Source organism: Squalius cephalus (assembly GCF_949319135.1).
Source record: "Squalius cephalus genome assembly, chromosome: 7".
NCBI lineage: Eukaryota > Metazoa > Chordata > Actinopteri > Cypriniformes > Leuciscidae > Squalius > Squalius cephalus.
The window spans coordinates 31,323,156-31,344,847 of record NC_137128.1 but is presented as its reverse complement, the minus strand read 5'-3'; the positions used below and the strand labels follow the sequence as shown (position 1 = coordinate 31,344,847).

The window sequence follows — 21,692 nt, the reverse complement described above, 5'->3', positions numbered from 1 at the left end:
AAGTGGTGAACGGTGCTTCCTCTCATTCCGCAAAGTGCTACGACACATGATGACTACTGCACAGTGTGGAGTGGATAACTACAACCTTCAGGGAGAGTGTAAGACACTGACGAAGAAGAGGAGGACTGAAAGTGGATGTGGTGGCCCTGATCTGTCTCTCCTCCTCTCCGTAAAGGGATCCAAAAGAGGCAGAGTAGGGATAAAATGCATCACAAATGCTTGCCCCTTTTTACAATGTGCCGATGGTTTTTAATGATCAAATAAAAGGGACCTTTTAAGTTTTATTTGGTCCCTGTGACTGCAGAGGCATATGCGAACAATAGCTGAGCTACATAAATCCAAGCTGGTCGCACATAGAATCAAGGTTCTGATTGTACATTACCACGGACAGTTGAACATTACTGTACATGTAACGTACATGTACATTACTGTCAACAATAACTTAAACTAAACATGGGTGTCTATTCATTTAACTTGCACTTGTGAGACTGTCTGTCCATTGATAACACGCTAGAATTAATTAATTAAATTATCGAGACCTACTACTACCATTCAAAAGTTTTAGGTCAGTAGGATTTCTGAATGTTTTTGAAAGACGCCCCTTATGCTTACCAAGGCTGCATTTATTTGATCAAAAAATACAGAGAAAACAGTTATATTGTGAAATATTGTTACAATGTAAAATAACAATAATATATAATTTAAAAATGCCTCATTCATTCATTCATAACCATTTTAGCATTCAGCAAAGCTAAACTTTCAGCAGCCATTACTCCCGTCTTTAGTCACACGATCCTTCAGAAATCATTTTAACATACTGATTTGGTGCCAAAGAAAGATTTATTATTATCAATGCTGAAAACGTTTTCCGGAAACCATGACACATTTTTTAGGATTCTTTGATAAATAGAAAGATCAAAATAATAGCATTTATTTGAAATAATCATTTTTATTATACATTTTATATTAATATATATATATATATATATATATATATATATATAGTCTTTACTGATCAATTTAATGCATCTTTACTGAATAAAAGTATTAATTTAAAAAAGAAATCTTACTAACAAGTAGTGTAGCCTGGGGCATGTTTTATAGTATTTAGGTAAGTGTAAGCTTTAATAAATTGTGGCACTGACTGAAGTGAAAGAAGAAATATGTGCGACCACATTAAAACATGAACTGTGTATCCTGCGATCGACACGTCTCATTCTAGCCTGGAAATAGTTTCAGTGTTCTAAAGATAACCCTCCCACCCCTCTGGCCCATCTGAAGTTGGGTAAAATACACAGTCAGACAAAAATAAAAGATCATAATCTGTAAATGATGGTGAACATTTCATTAGTACATTGTTGACAAGCTGCAAAGAAAGCCAAACAGGATAGAGAAAAAAACTAATAAACATTGGTCTGCCCACCATTAGTGGTCACAACAGAGGAAGATATGGCCATAAGCAGTCAAAAGAGAAAAAAATAAAATAAAAATTTCACTGTTAATCTAATCAATTGATCAGCCTAAGGATCCTGGATAATGCTTCGCTAGAACCAGGGCAGGAAGGATGTTATGTAGCATTGATTGATTCACGGACAGGAAGAATGTCCACTTTGGTAAGCACACTGACGAAACCCAGCCAGACTGAAAAAAAAGCAGGGCACACCTTCTCAGCCAAATACAACTTTAAAACAGCAACCTGAATGGTGTATAACTACCCTAGCAGTGTTGTAAGTGTGTCTGTGAAACTGTGAAAGCTGGGGCTACAGTTAAGCGGTCTTGGCAGGCAATCTAATCTGTGCCGAAAAGGTCAGTGCCACTCTAACTGCCTCTCAGTCAAATTATGCACACCATCGCACTGCCTCTTTGCCCAGCAGCGCCTTGGACGTAAGCTTACTCTTCCTTCTTCATGACATACAACTGGATGAATAAGAAAACTCTTCCTCTGCAATACTTCGCAAGATAATGTCCATTTGCAATGTGTCACATTCAAAGAAGACCTTGTATCCCTTTAAATGTTAAGTCGTCACATGCATAAAACACGTTTTTCCTTGTTGGGTCACATTTTACAAGCTGATTTACATATGCCATGATTGTTAAGCACTAATCTACATATGTCACTCGAGACAGGTGTCTCATGTCGTGGCTAAGAAAGGGGACGCAGAGATCCCACAGAAACAGGACATGAAACATGGCCTCTCCTCCACCACGTTGCCATGACATCTATCAGCCTCTCTCAGTATGTGTCGCGGGTCAGAGTTCATCCAATCAGAATGGCATTTACCATGTATGCCTGCCAAGGAGGGGGCTCAAAGTAGCCATCTCTCAAGGTTATTTACAAAGACGAGCGACTGGCCTCTGTTCTTCTTTCCTGACTGCACCGAATCTCTTCCATCTCTGCCTGTGACTGCCATCGCTATCTCTTTATCAGCACAACAGCCCTGCTAAGCCATGGACACAGGAGGCCGTACGGGCCTCCACCACAAACTGATCCTCTTCGATTTCTCTCTTCCTCTTGGTCTCTCTTTTCCCTTATCATGCTCTTTTTGTTCGGTTTAAAGCATTTCCTCTCTGCTTTTTTCCTGGGTCCTCAAAGAGGGAGAGGGGCTGGTGCTTCAGAGACGATAGCCCTCTTATCCCATTGAAGACCCCTTTCAAGCCCCCCACCCCCCTCAGACTAGCTCCCCCCGGGCTGGAGGGATTCTGCAATGCAGGCCGATTGAATGCTTGAGGACTTCAGCTGAGCTTTCAAGACAAAAATCCACCTTCTGAGTATCCTGGGGGGAGCTTTCAAGTGGCCCCTGGGCCACCGAGTCACTTCTCACCAGGTCCCCCCTCTATCGCCATTACACCGGTGCCTGTGCTGAAGATAAAGGGCTGGAGAGCTTCTGTACAGACACATGCAGAATTGATCTGGGCCACCGTCTGTCTAGCCAGGCGTTAGAGGAGCAACTCCGTTTCTTTTCTTAATCCACACAGCTTTGCAATCTGTTCTTTGCTTGGGATCGAACAGCCTTTCCATTTAAGAGTGCATAAGTTTACAAAAGACCACTGAGGGAGGAAACCAAGTCCTTTTCTAAATATGAAAAGGACAGTGAGGGGGGAAACAGAGACGTTTTTGATAGGCATTCACTTAGCACTTCCTCTAAAGTGCCAACTCCACAAACTTAACCGAAGAAATAAACCCCTTTCAAAATAACTGATCCAACATTGAGAAAGTTCTAAGATAAAAATCTGAAGTATGGAGGAATGACTGACACTTCCTCCCAAGTGTAAAAATAATCTGAGGAGGTAAATTATTTATGAACCAACTAGAATTCCCTGGAAAGTCTTTCAATGAGTGTGGCAGCACATCTAAAAGGGTCTTAGGGAGCGAGTGTGTATGTGATAGAGAACGTCCCAGGTGAGCAAAGTTAGGTTGGGAGCTATAATTGCATTCCTGCAGCGGGGGAAGCCCAGGGGTCAGCGGCCCATTTTTCCTCACACACATCTCTGTACTGGGTGAGTCGGGTCAATTGCACAGCTAAATGTGTTTTCCTTTGACTCCGTAAAGGCCGAGAAGGGCCTGGCAGAACTCACCTTGTCTGGACTACAGCTGCCTAGCCTATAAATGAACACACTTGAACAGGTTGATCTTGGGGTACATCGAGAATGAAATGAATGTACCCTCATTAAACAGTTTAAAGGTTATAGTTAGTGATCTTTGACAGCTATTTGACAACCTTGTGTGTGTATGTATGTATGTATGTATATATATATATATATATGTATATTATATATACATACATATATACACATACATGCATACATATATACACAAGGTTGTCAAACAGCTGTCAAAGATCACTATAACCTTTAAACTGTTTAATGAGGGTACATTCATTTCATTCTCGATGTACCCCAAGATCAACCTGTTCAAATATATACACTACCATTCAAAAGTTTGTAGTCAGTATGATTTTTAAAAGAAAGATCAAAAGTCACTTTCATTGTTACAAATATTTCAAACAAGTTTCTGAAATGAAGATTCATTAGATTAGATTTCGATTCGATTTCGATTCCGATTCGATTCAATATTGATTATTTTGGATATCAGGTACAATACATGGCAAATTTCAAATCTCTAAACAAATGTCTTAACTAATGCTGTAAACTATGGGAGTCAGTTGTAGCCTACTAGGCTTCATTAGCCTACTATAATATTGAAGGTAAAAATTAACTGATTTGTATAAAAACTTAAATTACACTTTTATTTATTTTTATAATAATAAAGTTATATGAAATGTAAACATTTAAAAGGTGGCTGTCATAAAAACTTACTAGATTTATTCAAACATGCATGAAGTATTAAAGATCATTAAAAATTATAATGAATATGTAATATGGTGCATATTTAGCAAAATGCTCCTCTCTAGAGTTAATTTTTCTAGCTGACAAATGAGTTTATGGTCACTGGATATGGTTTTTCTGAGGTAAATGTGACGTTACATGACATTGTTTACAAGCCGTTCTAATTACATCTTTCCACTGTTGAAACACTGATTGAGCGATTTCATGTGACATGATACGGATTTCGATAAGTTGTATTCTATCTTTTAACACACTTTCAGATGCTTATTCATGTTTATTTCGCATGGTAACTGGTATTATTAAGGCGGAAGAGAAGATCACGTGCGCTCCGCACTGCTGCTTCTCTTGAGCTGAGCGATCTCACGCCACAGCGCCAAAACGGTATTTATGTTTTGGAATTTCATAAGAAAATGGATGTAATTTGAAATCTGAGACTTTGTTTCATATCAATAGTAACAAAGCACAAAGATTATTGCGATTTATTGGATGGGATGCGCGCTACAATGTTCCATTTCATTCATCAACTGAAAACAGCATGACTACTCGATTCTTGGGATTTAAGAATCGACATCGGTTCGTAAAAATGAGAATCGATTAAAATCGAGAAATCGATATTTTTTATTTGGTCACAACACCCACTCCTAAATGCAATTTATGTGATTGATAACATAATTAACATATATAGATATAATGCATGATGAACAGCACTTTTTATGGTTGTTTTCATAAATGGTAACAGGTATTTTATACTAGTGCTGTCTTTCAACATCTGTAGCACCAATGATTGTTCAGAAAAGTTAGTGTACAGCCCTGAAATATTAAGCTGTTTTCACAATTAAAATAAATAAGAAATGTTTCTTAAGCACCAAATCAGCATATTACAATTATTTATTCTACAATTATTTTAGTTTTAAATTTAAATATTTCACAATATTACAGTTTCTACTAAAGCATAAGATACTATTTTCAAAAACATAAAAAAGCCAAAAAACGCTTACCTCTGAAACCACCTTCCAATAATGTAGTAGCTCGGACCCTCTTCTGTCCGCACCACTCGTATTCCTCAAACCGTGTTCCATTCTCTCCTTCAACATCCGCGGAATCCTCTTCTGTTGCGCCTTCCCTCTGAGAGAACAAAACCACTTATCAAAAATGTACCAACACACTTCAATCGGTCCACTCAATATAAAAAGACAAAACCACAAAGTGTGACTACATCAGAGGAAATCAAAGTAGCGCTTTCAAATCCACTAACTTCTAATGATGTCTAATTTTAGGAGCTATCAAACCACATGCAACAGAACACCCGAATCCAACCACCAAGAATACATTAGTATCATAAGAACTACTGGATTAGATGGGTTAAGAGGAACCTGCTATATAATATAAAGGGCGAGTGCTGCATCCTGAACCACTAAAACGGCTAAAAAGGGAAGCCAGTCAGACTGTGTGAACAAGTTTCCATTGAGCCGCTTTATAAACTCAAAGGCTAAGGACAATAATGTAGAATATCTCTAAAGTAGGTTCAGGACGCTGAAACTGCCAACTAAATCTGCTAAAGTGGTGGAAGAGAAAGAGGAGGAGGAGGAGGAACACTTCAGGAAAAGGCTAATCCTTCAACTCTTCCCTGGACATCCATGTAGTAGTACAACATGATAGTAGTCATAAGAAACTAATTGATCATGTGTATGTGTTTTGTCAGATGCTGATGTCCAGGGAAAGGTGAGGGCAGAAAGGCCAAAGCTTCTAGAGGTTGGAGGCCCAGATCACTGGGTTTATGAAGCTACCTTGAACAGACATTGTTCCACATGCCTACTCATTTCCTCCTCTGTCCCTGCCAGCGGGGCGCTGCACAGTGGACATACCTGTCCATCCTCGGGCTTCCGGCGCTTCATCTTTCCAATCCGGGCTGCAGCACAAGAGAAGAGAGAAACACCATGTGATAAATCAATGGAGCAAAGTGACCATTATAAATACCACAAAAATAATCCATATTGGCACTGAGCTGTGGAAAAGGTGATGATAAAATAAACACGAATATTACAAAAATCCAAAAACAAATGTTTCACTTAAATTCAATTTTTTGGGTTTTCTACTGATAAATATGTATTTACATATAATCTTTAATTAAATATTAAATTAATATATTTTTAATTGAAATGACTATATATTTGTATTGTATTTGACTAAATTTATAGATTTTTTTTTTTACATTAAAACCTGGGAACAACAACAGCTAATGTGGCTGACCAAGGACATCACTGGATACACAGAGTCAAGACGGGAAAAAAAAAAAAAGAGCGAGCAGCATTAAGCCCACACAGATCAGGATCCTTTACAGACTTAGCTCAAGGCTAGTAGGCATCTCTAGCCACAGATTTTACTGAGGGAAGAAAGATGGGTTGCAAAACACGACAGTGACGTGACAGGGCTCAGAGGTGAACTCTGTCCATTAGACCTTTGCACCCAGACACCAATTCCTCCTGGTTACATCGGTGATGAGCACGAAACGGCCAGGGCTTGGATCTCTCGGGGTGTCTCGCTCTACCCCCTCCCCTCCCCGAGCACATAATTAGAAATTTAACACAGCAGAACAGCGCCTATTGCGCCGTAAGTCTCTGTCGCTTTTTCTTAACTGCAAATGGCGTGTGGGGACATTAATTTTTAGGTGGCTGTGATTGCGAATGGGGCCGAGGGGGACTGGAGGAGGAGAGGCGAGAGCTTCTGCCATTACCTCCAGGAGAGGGAGAAGAGAGAGAAGCACCGGCCACGTTGACGGTAATGTGGGGGAGACGGGCGTCATTAAATAGCAAGAAAAAGGCAGATTAATTAGGCACGGCAGGAGTTTTTCCAGCCGGCCCCTCACTCTGAAATCACAGTGTCTCAGATGAGAGGTGATGTACATTAATACGGGATCGGGTTTAAACAAAGGCAGCCCCATTTACCCTTACGGTGCCTGCGGCTGCGATAAAGGGGGGAGGGGGTCTTACCATGCCGCAGGCAGCAAGGGGCTAGGGGCACTCCTCTGGGCACTGGGATTGGGGGGCTTTTGAAACTTTCCTTGGCGTAGCGCCTGCACCAGCAGAGGTCATCGACTGTTGACACATGAAAAAACCAAGAGTTAAGGAGATTCTCTGCTTGGGCAGGCGCTACAGTCAAGGGAAGTGCAAAAACAGGTGGCCACAACTGACTACGAACTATACTAACTAGTTTTGTCAATTTACATAAATTCCCATAATCTATCTTTGTTTAAATTAACAATCAATTAATCGTCAACCTCTTAAATCCGAAGCGGGGTGGGGGCTACTAATATTACTTAACCACCAGCTTAACCAACACAAAGTAGGTGTCGTTTTAAATCTTCGAAGCTTGGCTTAGCAGTGAATATAAGGAATATGACCATCACTAAACATGTGCTTTTAAATTGGCTGACATATTTGAAGTGAAAAACAAACAGCTTAGGCTTGTAGACATCACTCAATCGTCCGCTATAAGGCATGGAGGCTGAGGTTGACATGGATGTCAAGCTTCTGGCAAGGCCACATAACAGACACCAGTGCTGATGAGCATTTGGCTAATGTACCCTGAGAGGTGAGGAGCTCCTTATCCGTACCAGACGGTTACTGACACCCAGAATAACAACTGGCCTCAGGTCAGAGAGCTCCCAGCTCACACCAACCCTCCTCACGGGTGCAGCAGATCCACCATCACACCCACCGACTAATGACTATGCTTTTGGGGGTTCAGGTAACCATACAAAATGACTAGACTCACTGTGATCAGTTTATAACAGCAAGAGTCTTCAGAGCATGTAGTGTAATGCGCACTGAGCAGAATGTCATGTAAATGCCTCAAAACCGTATTATTTTATCAGGAAAAGGTTATAAACGGTCTAACCAAAATACTAATACTCCAATTTTGCTCTTTGACATTTTTCTTGTGCTGTCAGGTATTTATAATGAGCTGATTTTGACAGTTATCGGCGTGTTGTTGTACACATACACACATTAGTCATACTTCTTGTTTTAAATGATGACAAGACTGATCTTCAAATATTAAATTAAACAAATAAGACTATTATTTTCATCAAATATTACTGCATGTAATCAGACTCCAGAAGTAATTAAACTCAATTTAAATATTACAGTTTATTGTTGTTGACTTAATGTGCAACTTTTCATTAATGCCAAAATAATAATAATTATACATCAATAATAGTAGGCTAATAATAATATAGATTAATAATAAAACATCAAATAAGAGACTGCTGGGTAAAGGAAGTTTTCCATATATTAACAGCAATTTATACTGATATAAAGTATTAAAACATTAAATGGATGATAACTACGTTTTTAAAATCATATGTCAACAGATAAACAGTCATAGTACACAATAAACAGTGAAAATTCTCTTGTTGCAGGGTGAAAATATACATACCATTCAATCGTGTTTGCCTGTTAGCTCGAACTCGTAAAAATGTCTGCAGGTGAAAAAAGAGAACAGGGAAAAATCTGTCATTCACTTAAGTGTATTTATAATTTATTTACGAGGACTTTAATGATCCGCGTATAACTAGATTGCGCTGGATTCTGCAGCACATCTCTGATGTCTTGATGTAAACAAAACCTACTTCTCTCTTGCCATTGCTCTGCAACTCCTCTTCCATGGCAAACGCCACAACCCCCCAAACTCATTTGGCTTACTTAAGCATGAAGCCTGGATAACTCTTCTTCAAAACGCCGATAAGAAACTCAATAATGAATTTACGAAGGATGAATGCGGATTGAAAATGTTAGGCTCACTAGAGCAGTTCGTTTCAGCGCGCCATCGCCGCCATACTGCTACCGGTCATGTGACCGTCACGTCAGAGTCAAAAGTTGCTACTGGTGCAGTTTCGTCTTTCGCCACTGGGGCGCAGCAGTATTTAAATGACATATGATCTGTGCTGTTCATTTTGGTCTCAACAAACTCTCCTGGCTTGAAATCTAACCCGCAATCACTTTACTAAAAAAAAGGTATTTTTTTGAGAAATTACATGAATGTGAGATGAATAATATTTAAATAACCTTTTCTCTTTTGAGCTTTGTATTTCTAATTGTAATTTTCTTCTAAGATATGAAACTTGTGTAACTGTGATTGAGGCTATTCCTTATGGTATTTTGTGTTAGAAAAATACATTGAAGAACAATTCTAAAAAGATTGCATAGCATCTGACAAAACAATTAAAGTATAGCCTAATATATATTATTTTTAAGTTATGAGAATATTTTACAAAATTCTTTAAAATTAGTGCTAACATTTGAACCTTTCAAAAACCACTCATTGATTATTTGATATTTAAATGCATTTTTTAGAATAACTTTAATATAAGCACAGGTCCATTTAGGACCTCATTAACATCACCCAGTCATCATATGTAAGCCCCATTACAGAATTAGCATTCTGCTGACCAAAGCAGGCCAGACGTGGGTATGTTGGGAACAGGTTCAAACTGCCCTAACATTCGGCTCATGTACAGCATAATGTATATAGGCAGAAGGCCATTCAGGCATTGCTGTTGAAAGTCAGTCTATTTTATGATGATATTCTATGTTAATTGTCCTATGTGTCCACACCAGACAGATTAGGTTAGATCATGAATTTTAGGGAAAATGCATCATTAACATGAGGTAATTTGAGCAGTTTCATTAATGAGAAGTTCTACAAAACTCCTTCCTTTAAAGTGTCATTATGTTTTTTAAGCCTCTTGACAATCATATTTTCACAATTGCATATCTGTAATTACTTTTAGTTTTGTAATGTTAGAGGCAAATTCGAAGACTTATCAGGACCATGCAGGAGGGCCTTCTTATAGCTAATGTGTAAAGATCTGTCCGGATATTGTTTTAATTGAGAAATTCTCTCACTTCTAGGGTTGAGGGACAGATAGAGACGCAGAGCAAAATGTCCCACAGAGCCACAGCTCCAGGGGGAAAGCAGGAAGAAAACAAACATGTCAAGGACACTGGAGCACAGAGATGATATCCGGGGCTCGGGGCAGCGTAGATTAGCCCAGGGTTAAACTATGGATGATTACATATCAGAGCAGAACACACATTACAACCTGAGTAAACCTGAGGCTGGAGATTAGCCGAAAAAATCTCAGCCTGTATTAATACGTCCAGCAGTCAGATCCAGTCTGGGATAAGATGGAGGATATTGTGGAGGAGAAAAACTGGATTCACATATACACATGATTCTATAGACTATTCTTTTTTTGCTGTTACTTGACATGTTTTAACATCTTTTCATTTTCAAAGAGAAATTTACTTGAATTCATAAATGTGTGTTGTTTCCCTTCCCATTTGTGCCCAAACGATTATGTTTAATACATACAATTATTGTTCAACTGAACTGTAAAGCCAAAATAAATGTCCTTCAAAACCATTAGTTTTGAACCAATAGCAAGTTACTACAATGTAATGTAATAACAAAATTCTGCCAGTTTATGCAACACTTCTGAAATGGTTATTTATGTCTTCACTTCCTGTTGACAAAAATCAAGGTTCACAGTGTAACATCTCGGGTAAAGCACCAACTTTTAGCGACATGGTGCCTAGATTTCATTCAATTTAAAACTCCCACACACACAGCAAGACAGGGTTTCAGCGGTCTGTGTGTGGAGTGTCAGAACTGCACAGTCTGTCAGTCTGCACATGTGACAGACTCTTTCTCTTTCTGAGGTTTGCAGTCTCACCTGGTATCTGTCAGAATGGTGAGCTTCATCAGAGGAGAGCGGGGACACAACTGGAGACTCGCCCTCACGTTTGATGTGCACTGACAACAGGAGAGACTAGCAAGACGGAGAGAAACACAAAAACCAAGAGAAAGAGGTGAGCAGCCATCCGCTAGACAAACGTGTCATCCACAGAACTGATGGTTGCTGTAGCTGGTAAAAAAAAGAATAAAAAATACACGCAAGAACTCCAAAACCGGTGTGTTGAAACAATGTGATTGATGTGAACAAATGTTGACAGATAACCATTAACTGCCATTTCGGCTTCAAACTGTGAGTGTTGACAGGACATCAGTGTTTAGAGTAATGGATGCTTCGACAGAGGAATAGAGAAAAAGCAGGACACCAGACGGCATGACAGTACACTTTGATCACCTATAAACGTACCGCCGTGTGCCGAGACGCAACAGGCCTGTCCTTCTGAAAACCTACCGGTAATTGACTTAATTTCTCAAATGACTGAGGAAAGGGGGAAGGGGAAATACTGCTTATACTTTCCCGAGAGTCTTGATCTCCGTCCTGCTTTTATGAGGCGGCTATAAAATATTTGTATTTACAATCTGCTCTGATTAATCAGAGAGAGAGGAGGTGTAGCTGCTTTAGTGGCTGACAACTGTAATCTAATATTAATATGTGAAAAATGGCAGCCTTTCTCTATGGGGACAGTAAATTAGACATTATGAATGGCTCCTTATGCTTTTGAATCGCAAGGTCAGGAAACAATTTATTTGTGATCTCAAAACCTTTGGAGCTCAGGGAATACGGAGTGTGCCAAAGAGAGAGCATTTGTGCTAAGTGTTTACAAGGGTACCGTATCTAGCGTATGTGATGTTTAACTGTTTCGTTGTCCAGTGAAAATGAATAACACATGAACGGCTAGTTCAGTGCAGGTAATCTGACTTGAAGCAATAATGTTATAATGAATAAAATTGTCAAAATATAATGTAATGTAATAATAAAGGTTATACACTACTGTTCAAAAGTTTGGGTTTGGCAAGATTTTTAAAAAATGTTTTTGAAAGTCTTATATGCTCACAAAGGCTACATTTATTTGATCAAAATACAGTAAAAATACTGTAAAAATCCTTCATAAATCATGCTGATTTGGTGCTCAAGAAACAGGTTGAAAACAGTTTTACTGCTTAATATTTTTGTAGAAACTTTGATAGATTTTTTCAGGATTATTTGATGGAAAGAAAGTTTTCTACTAATTTCTTCTAAAAAAAAAAAAAAAAAATCTTAACCCAAACTTTTGAAAGGTAGTGTACCATTCATATATATATATATATATATATATATTTATTTATTTTGCTAAAAGATTTACGTTGAATAAATATAGCACAAAATACTTTATAATTATAATGTTTAGCTAACTATGCTAGTGGCACCAAGTTACAATAAAATTTGTACCTAATCATTTAGAAGATGTTTAAATTGCTTTTAAATAGCTCAAATTCCTGTAAAATACCTGAAAGTCATTATTTAATTTGCACACTGACGTGTAGCACCAGCAGTAGCAGTGCTGCAGATGTTAGCATGGTAACTGTGCCGCCTACCATCGTTGGCCTTCGCCCCATTGGATTAGGAGCCGCACAGACTGGCATGGAGTCGCTATGGCAATGGCGGCTTGAGAGAGGTGTGAAGACGGGCCAACTCGGCCTGGGGTTAATCCCCTTTAGAACTAGCGAGCTGGGCCTGATCTGCCTGCTTACCGTCTTTTAAAGGAAAAGCATGGACCCCCTCCACCATCCCAGCTAGCCTCTTCATTTTCCACACACTCCTACGGAATACTAAGTGTGCGCTATAGAATGCTCAGTCACGCCTCACATGGCCTGTTCTCTAACCCGCTCCCATGTCTTCTGGCTCCCATGCTTTTTCCATACTCTGCAACTGTGGGTCCGAATCAAAGGGTTTGCCCTCTGGAACGAGGGCCAATCATACGAAGATGGTACGTTTATTATCACCATTCTTATTGAACTGTTCATTTCTTCACCAAGAAATATGCATTTATTCGGGGACAAAGTAAAAATATCTCAAACCGTCTACAGAATGTCTTTAGTGAATGTGAGGTTGGCATTTCTGATTTGCAAAGGTTCATGGCAAAATAAAATCTGTAAATTGAATCTGAAATGCCTGACGTGTCACAATACTCTCCACTGACAATGTCATACCATCCTGTAATTTGTACTTCTTCAAAGTTATGGCATATTCATGCTTAAAGGGATAGTTCACCCAAAAAAGACAATTCTTTCATCATTTACTCATGCACCCTTACCTGTATGACTTTCTTTTGTGGATATTTTGAAGAGTGTTTCAATTATTTTGGTCCAAAAGAACAAAGGACCCCATTGACTCATTGTAAGGAAAACAAAAAACAAACAAAAAATGCAACATTTGAAAAATATCTTTGAGGGCAAGATGAGAGTGAGTAAATGATGACAGAATTTTCATTTGTGGGTGAACTATCCATTTAACATCCTTGTGGGAAATGAAATACAACTGTTTATAGCGCATTAAAACTCTCTAGTGAATCTTGTGGTGATTGCACTACATAATTCAATTGATGTGGATGGAAATGTAATTAGGGAAATACGCTTGGCCTCTTCCTCCTTTTAAGACAATGAGACCATTGGTATCATTTTCCATGTCCAGGTCTTTTGAATAAGCAGTCAGGAAACATAGAAAGCTGTAAGTAAATTACTGCAGGAAATAAAGCCAGAAGTTTGCGGCCACTCTATTTTATCCAGTAGTTACACAAGACTCCTTTAACATCTTTATCTAGGAAACAGAGCTCTAATTGCCATTAATTGTGGCTGAGCCTATCAGTGAGCATAATGATTTAAAATGGCTCCACGGTGGTGGCCATCTTACCTTCGGTGTGCCTGGAGCCGCATTGATGTCCTTGTGTGATGGGTTCTTGCTGTCGGGGGGAAAAAGACACTGTGAGAGATGGCTATAACCAGTATAATGCTTCAGATGGCTATAACCAACACCATGTGATCAAAATTGAGGAAACCATATGTAAAATTTTGGAATCAGCCATAAAATAAAATAAAAAAAAAACACTTTTTGACCACTCTTCTGAATATCAAGGTCAATGTCTCAATGTCTAGGTGCTTTCGGCCCTGCATCTAATCGATGAGACTTGACTTGACACAAAATGGCCATTGAGGAGGACAAGTTCACAGTTGACGTGCTCTGATGTTAATTTCAATGTAATGTGATGTGCGAGAGCAACTTGTTGGAATGATGGCTGATCTATTTTGATCATGTGTCACAGCACTGGCTATATCACCTTTTGACTGAACAGAAACTGCAATCTGTCATATCGAAAAGATGTAAGTTTTGTCCCCTAAGGAACCGGACCACATGTGTCTCCTCCATCAACACTCACTTTAGCTCAGTCACGTTGAGCGCTCCCCTGTTGGCCTCACTTAGGACCCGAATGGGCCTTCAAAAGGACAGCTGAGACAAAAGAGAACAAAGCCACACAAATCACACTTTTAATCATCTGGAGATGGAAAACGGGGGAAAAAAAAATCGAGAGCAGTTTCAAACCCATCCTCTATGCCACTCAATCCAGGCAGCCCTGGGTCATGCTGTATTTGAAACAATTACTGTCCAAAAGTACGACTGCTAAGCAGATTTGGGTTATAATTTTTTTATTGAAGTAATCATTCTCATGGATGCTTCCATCCAGACCTGATCCCCCCCACCGCAACCCTCCCGCAGTTAGACTAAGGCAGAAGGAAATAAATGATTTTGCGGTTATTTGATTTGTCAGTGAAACGCCTTGGGCACTTAGGACTTTGAAATATGTTGAGGACAATGCACTGGCTTGTAAACATTGTATTAAAGAGGAAGAGAATGGCAGAGAGAGAGAAAAAAGGGTGGGGGGGCGACTCCTTCTCGAGTCTGGCGGGTGGATTGTACATTGAATCTTTGCCTTGTGGACATTGTGGATTGAGGATGACTGATTGGAAGGCAGGAATTATTAAACGGGGCGGCTAAAGCATCCACCGACAATAGGGAAAGACATATCAAATCGGATTCCTCTCTGAAACATTAATATCTGTCCTGCCATCTCTCTTCTCTCTGCTTTCTTTTTTGTCTGACTTGCTTTTTTTCACTGTCTGCCTGTTTCCTTGTCTGTCATTCTAGCTGAATCTCGTTTAGAGCCCCCGTAGATTGGTCACTGCTGGGTGTTTATAAAGCAGCGTGATGACGACCTGAGAAACAATGACAGGGTAACATCACCCTTGTCATGTTCATTTTAAATGATGCATTCACACCCAGAGAGATGCTTGCACTGAAACTGAATTAGCCTGCACCCTAAACTGAAAGTCTGATCCAGCGGACGAACTTGTCACTGGACAAAAGAAATGGAGAAAGAGCAAAAGAGAACATGGATCCTGTTTGTGTTTATTTAGATTTGAAAAAGACTTGCAGTTCCTGCTTTGACAGATGGAGTTACAGTACAGTGTGTGGACTGGCTAAAGAGGCTCAAATGTAATAAATGACAGATGAAGGCAGGGTTTGGTGTTTTGCCCCGCCTCTACACTCAGGTAATAAGCCTGAAGCCCGCCTTTTCTGCAGTCAGCATGATTGATCTGACAGCCAGGGGAGAAAAGAAAGAGAAGGGGACAGAGAGAAAAGATGAGACAGAGGAGAAGAAAGAGACAACACAAATCAGGAACCAGGCCTTGAGAGGGGATAAATTGCCCCATCGGTGGCAGTGCGCTGTTTGCAAGATAATAAACAGACTCCTCGGCATCATAAATCCGCCCAGCGTGGCACGGTGAATCTCGGTGACCTCACACATCTCCTCATGTCAAAAAAATAACACTAAGATACACTTCATACCCCGTAGCGCTCTAAATGCCCCCTCTGCACTCATTGTACGGCCTAGTATCTCAAAACGGCAGTGGGACATGCAGGGAAGAACAATGGCAGAAAAACACTCTTCACTACATTAGAGATGCCACACAGGACCTGAACTATAGTACCTGAGGGATATCATGTAATGGTAGGTACTGTATATGTAGCACACACACGTTAATTTAAGGCTTGTGTGCAGACAATAATGCATAAATCATGATGGATTTTTGCAGTGAAAATACTGGCATTTTAAACGGAACCATCATGTAAGTCTTGTGCAAGTGATCTTCAGGCAAGATTCTGTGTACTCAAATGAGACAAAAACTGTGTTAATTTGAGATGCTACTCTTTAAGGTAGAGGGTTTAAAACTTTTTGATGATCCAAAAATAGGATGATCCCTTTGCAAAGGAACTGTGTGAGAAAAATTTGTGTAAGTGTGATGATTACAAATGAAATCATTATCTTGACATTGTACTAAATACAAAAGGAATTATTAAAATATCTACAATAATATTTTAAAATAATTATTACTAATTAAAAATACACTTTCTTAGGATACGTATTAATGTCTCCCTATATACTGTATGTATTAATTCATGAATTTCCCAAATTCAGTTTAAAATTATTCACTGTGTGCACCTGACTTCCCCAAAAACGCCACAATCCGGACAAACCAAGCTTTCCCATTCCCCTCTTGCAGCCAAATTCAGCTAGACTGAGAAGAGAGAGGGAGCGAGAGAAACGAAGAAATGGAGAAAGAGCAAAAGAGAACATGGATCCTGTTTGTGTTCATTTAGATTTGAAAAAGACTTGCAGTTCCTGCTTTGACAGATGGAGTTACAGTACAGTGTGTGGACTGGCTAAAGAGGCTCAAATTTAATAAATGACAGGCAAAAACGCCACAATCCGGACAAACCGAGCTTTCCCATTCCCCTCTTGCAGCCAAATTCAGCTAGACAGAGAAGAGAGAGGGAGCGAGAGAGAGGGAGCTGGTGAAAATTGAATAAATGCCAGTCGACAGTTGGGGGGTTGTAAGCTGGAGATAAAGATTGCTTTTCGTGTCGTTTGCCACCCGGATCTCCCTCGCTCCGCTGGAGGCAAATTGATTACGTGGAGAGGTTGGGAAAGGGTGGGGGAATATGTAGATTGCTGTGGCCCTCAGAGCAGGCAGACGGGTAAAGGGCATGATGGATTTCCATTTCCATACATGAAGAGCGGAGGACGAGTCAGGAGAAGGGGCACGGCGATACGGCCACAGGGGAGGGAGAGAGAGAGGAGTACGGCGACGGGTTCCAATCTCACACACACTCACCCGCATCCACTCAGACATCTGCCTAATGCTACATCTTAAATAGCTTTCCCCATTTTACATGCACTCAAGTCTCATTTGGTGCAGAATGAAACGCTATCATTAAAGGGAGATTTACTACAAATTGCCACAAATTCGCCATGTCACTTCCAATGATCTGTGTGTGCTAGCATGTGTTGAGCGAAGCCCCGCCTGGGAGGAAGTATACAGGGAAGGAAGACGGCAGCAGTTACCCAGAGTTCCACACTGATTGAAAGAGAACCAACAAAGCAATACTGTGACTGCTCTGTCTATCTCAGGATTGCCTTAATTTTGTCCAATAATGTGGATGCAAATGTTGTAGATTAACAAAAATGGGATCATTTCAAGTTTACTGTAGATTTATAGAAAAGATATCAACAACATTTGTAATACTCCTGAACCATGGCAAAATTCCCATGATGAGCAACACCATGATCTAACCAGATACTATGATATAAAGTTTTCTATTTTTATCATTGCTTGTTTTATTTTATTGTCAAGATGTACTGTCTTCAGCAGAACACAAAATAAGCTATTTTGAAGAATGTTTTAACTGTTTTGGTCATTTAATGAAAGTCAGTGGGGACCAAAACAACTTTGGACACCATTACATTTCACTGTTTCACCATTTTTCAAGAATATCTTCTTTTGTGCTGCATGAAAAGAAAAAAAAAATGCATACAAAATTTGGAACAACATGATGGTGAATAAATGATGACACTATCCCTACCTGATGATTGGCTGTGATTTAGATAAATTGCGCGGAAAAGAGAATATTACAGTATGTTTAGGACAAGGTGTAACAGAATATTATCAAACTAGTGAATATTCTCTTAGTTAATTCTGTATTCTTCTAATTTTACTCACCTAAATCACCTAAATCTCATTAAGTCCATCTCTCTCCTTCTCTATATCCTAAATCACTATTTAAGTGATTGCACTGCCTATAGCCCAGGAAAATAACTCTCTTGGCTATAAGCAGGGGTTAAAAGGAGTGCAGGAAAGGCTAAATCACGGGCCTGTAATGTCGAGCGGCATCCAACCCTGACAGACCGGGAGCAATGATGCAATTTCCTTAAATAACCACCACCATCAAACAGACAGAGGCGACCGAGGCCCAGAGCCATGTCAGTGTCCACAGTCACTACCCGCAGGGGAGGGCGGCCCACTGCCCTTTATTAATTATTAAAAGATAACTCCTCACCGCCGTGTGATGGATAACACTCGTGCAGGAAAGACATCCTGCTGAGAATTAATATCTCCCTCTCTCTTTCTCCCTGTGTCCCCGTTTGAAGCCCAGCAGCATAATCTATTAAAAACGAAAAGGGGGATACGATTCGCAGCATGAGGTCTATGACATGCCTGTGACCTATAGATTCAAACGACATTGTTTCTTGTTATGGCTAATGTTCGTTTGAGCTCACAGAGTGAGACTTCCTGCCTGGGTTGGGCGGACGGTGTATGAGAACACAGCGTTTTAACCTGGTCAGGTTGATGTACCAGCAGCAGGGTCCTGGGCTATTGCTCCAGGCTGCCTTGGCCTGTCTGAAGGTCTCAGGCAGTGGATGAATGATGGGTACTGTGCTGGATCTCTGTGATCATCTGACCATACTTAACCTGGCCACATGAAAGGCCTAAGCGCATGTGGGCTGATGGATGACAGGGAGAAAAAGCACCTGTTCTGCTGCTGCATTACACCAGTAGCAGGTGTCCTTACTGCTGATTTTTAGATCAAACTCTTATGTGAGGGAGAGCAGCCAATGTGCTTCATTTGTCTGGGAGACGGTGACAAGAACTGATGGAGCTGTCAGAAGACGACAGGTATAGATGTGCGAGTCTACCTGATGTGCATGTGGGTGAGCCTCTCCATCTCCTGCTCCATGTGCTCCAGGAGTTCTCCTGGACGCAGCAGCACCTGACAGATGGGGCAGATGGGAGCCTGACTGTCATAGAGTGACACCTTCTTCTTACCTGAGAACAGAAAGATAAAGAAAGAGAAGAGAAGATGAGGTTTATCTATCATGATGAAAAAAAATTGGGAAATTTGTAGATATTACTAAACATTCAAGATTCTTTTGTTTGTCAGAGCAAACCCACTACTAACCAAAACTAAAATAAAAAAAATACTGTATGAAACACTTCCACAAACCTTGGCAACTAACTGAAATAAGTTGAAGTTGAACTAAAACTAAAATTGAAATAGAAATAAATTCAAGCTAAATAGGATACATATATCCTATATATATATATATATATATATATATATATATATATATATATATATATATATATATATATATATGTATATATATATATAAAGATGCAGAATATCCCCAAAATATAATTTAAAAAATCCCATTTTTGAGGGAAATCACAAAAGAACACCCAAGAATACAGTAGCATTGGCCTGTTTATATACTAGTACACTTCAAGATGAGCACGGGTCAGATGAGTGCTCAAAGTCTTTTTTCCTCTCTCTGGACTGTGTGGATTAAGTGGCTCAGATTTCTGCCGAAGGAGAATCCGTCATACTCGGCCTCCTGTCTCCTGTTCCCTCATTAAACCAGATCCACAGCTCCGCACAGGACAGTTACGCCACTGAGCGTGTGACACTTCAGCTGTATCTCGCACACACACTTCATATACACTTATCAAATCACCAATGGACAACATTTCATCAGACACTGTATTATAAAGAACCACTATTCTCAGTTTTTGTGAAATGCACAGTAAATTAAACAATAAGGCTGCCCAAGTGACTTCAACAGTTACAAATATATGAAGATTTGGAATCTTTTTATAGTACTGTGTATTGAAAGCAGGCATGTGTACGTGCATTCACATCTGAGCACATGGCCGTGTTTATTATTGTCAAAGTCCATCAGTGTGGGTGGGTGTGTGTATCAAGGCTGCCTGTGAGTAACTAACACATCTGTTGCATGTGAATTATCTAACGTGCGGCTCTGTAAATGAGCGAAAAAACATTTCCTGTTTCACTCTGCTATCTCGTAATCTCTCAGATCTGGAACTAGCCAATCAAAGCGACTATTTTTAACCTCTGGGACAATAGATCCTCCCTCAAACAGGATATCCTGGATGAACTCACTGTTACCGACAGACTACAGCTGTAAGCAGCTGCAAACCCAAGGCACAAATGTATACACAAACAGGAAGTGACAAAATCACTTTTTGGAAATTCTCTGAGATGTACACATGCTAGATTATTCACTAGCATTAGCTTTCTTCAAATATGCCAGGGCAGTTGCCAGGACATTGCTATGCAGTTGCTAGGTGGTTGCTGGGACAAATTCTTATTAGGACTTTCTGAATGGTTGATAGAGTGTCGTTATATGGTTGCTAGGATGTTCTTGGTGGTTTTTAGTTATCACTACTAAAAATGGTGTATAGTTAGTGTTCACGTCTTGATACTTTATACTGTCACATCTCTTAGAACATTTTATTTAATGTGCTTAACGGACATAAAAATGCACGATTTGGTTTCCATTGCACACAGGGAAAAAGCAGATCCATTGTGTCCAATTATCAAAGTGTGTAACAAACATCTGATGTTTTCAGGTTGGTTGGAATGTCTGGGAGGCAGCTATTGATCTGTTGCAGTAGGGGTTAGTGAGCATCTTTTCTCGAGATGATGAGGTAACGTGAGGGCAGGTTGCAAACAGATGTACAAACACACACATAGACACACAGAAGTGGGGCTGTAATCCTGGTTCTTCTCTCTACATAAAGCCCTAGGCTCAGTATGAGCCCGTCCTTGACTTCAGAGGGCACTGTTGTGTTTGTCTTCACATGATGTGTGTGCAGTTTGAGAAGGTGATGATCGCTAACAGTCCAGTCTATGCACACACATACTGACGCAGACAAACATGACCGTAAACACATGTAAACGCTCACACACACACACACATACACAAACACACGCATACATACATGCGGCAAAGTCCCTCCGGGGGAACATATCCTCTGCTCAGATATTGGCCTGTCAGAACTATTTCCTGCAAGAGCACAGATTCATCAGTGAGGAGCTAGCAGGGTCAGTTAGCATCCCAAAACTCCCCCTCCCCCTCCCACCCCCATACATCTCTCCACCTCCTCCCTCTCCTCTCCCCAGTCACGCGTGCCTACGCATACCCATCCCCTATTCTCCAGCACCACTACTTAACGGCCCCACACTCTGGACACTTTAAGTGACTTTGAAAAATAGGTAATCGATTACAATTCTGTGTGTCTCTGTTTCTCTCACCACCCTTTTCTCACTCGCCCCACTCTCCCCTCCCTCTCTCTCTGTCTCTGTCCAGCAACATCCTGCACATCTATTTCTCATTTTCTGTCCCTTTATTTGT

The 21,692-nt window shown here is 40.1% G+C and overlaps 1 protein-coding gene across 9 annotated transcripts in view; it reads right to left on the bottom strand.

The window, feature by feature from the left end:
- rnf220a (ring finger protein 220a) overlaps positions 1–21,692 on the bottom strand; it is a 131,510-nt gene that overhangs the window by 19,449 nt on the left and 90,369 nt on the right. For 2 of the 9 annotated variants that reach the window (XM_079876212.1, XM_079876216.1), the window contains exons 3-9: positions 19,173–19,302; positions 13,994–14,042; positions 11,084–11,179; positions 8,785–8,827; positions 7,338–7,442; positions 6,213–6,256; positions 5,346–5,472 (exon numbers count right to left, since the gene is read on the bottom strand). In XM_079876212.1, coding sequence (XP_079732338.1) covers positions 5,346–5,472; positions 6,213–6,256; positions 7,338–7,442; positions 8,785–8,827; positions 11,084–11,179; positions 13,994–14,042; positions 19,173–19,302 — 594 coding nt within the window. Of the gene's footprint in view, positions 1–5,345; positions 5,473–6,134; positions 6,257–7,337; positions 7,443–8,784; positions 8,828–8,977; positions 9,220–11,083; positions 11,180–13,993; positions 14,043–19,172; positions 19,303–21,692 lie in introns of those variants that run through there. The other 7 variants (XM_079876211.1, XM_079876214.1, XM_079876218.1 and 4 more) reach the window with 4 other exon arrangements.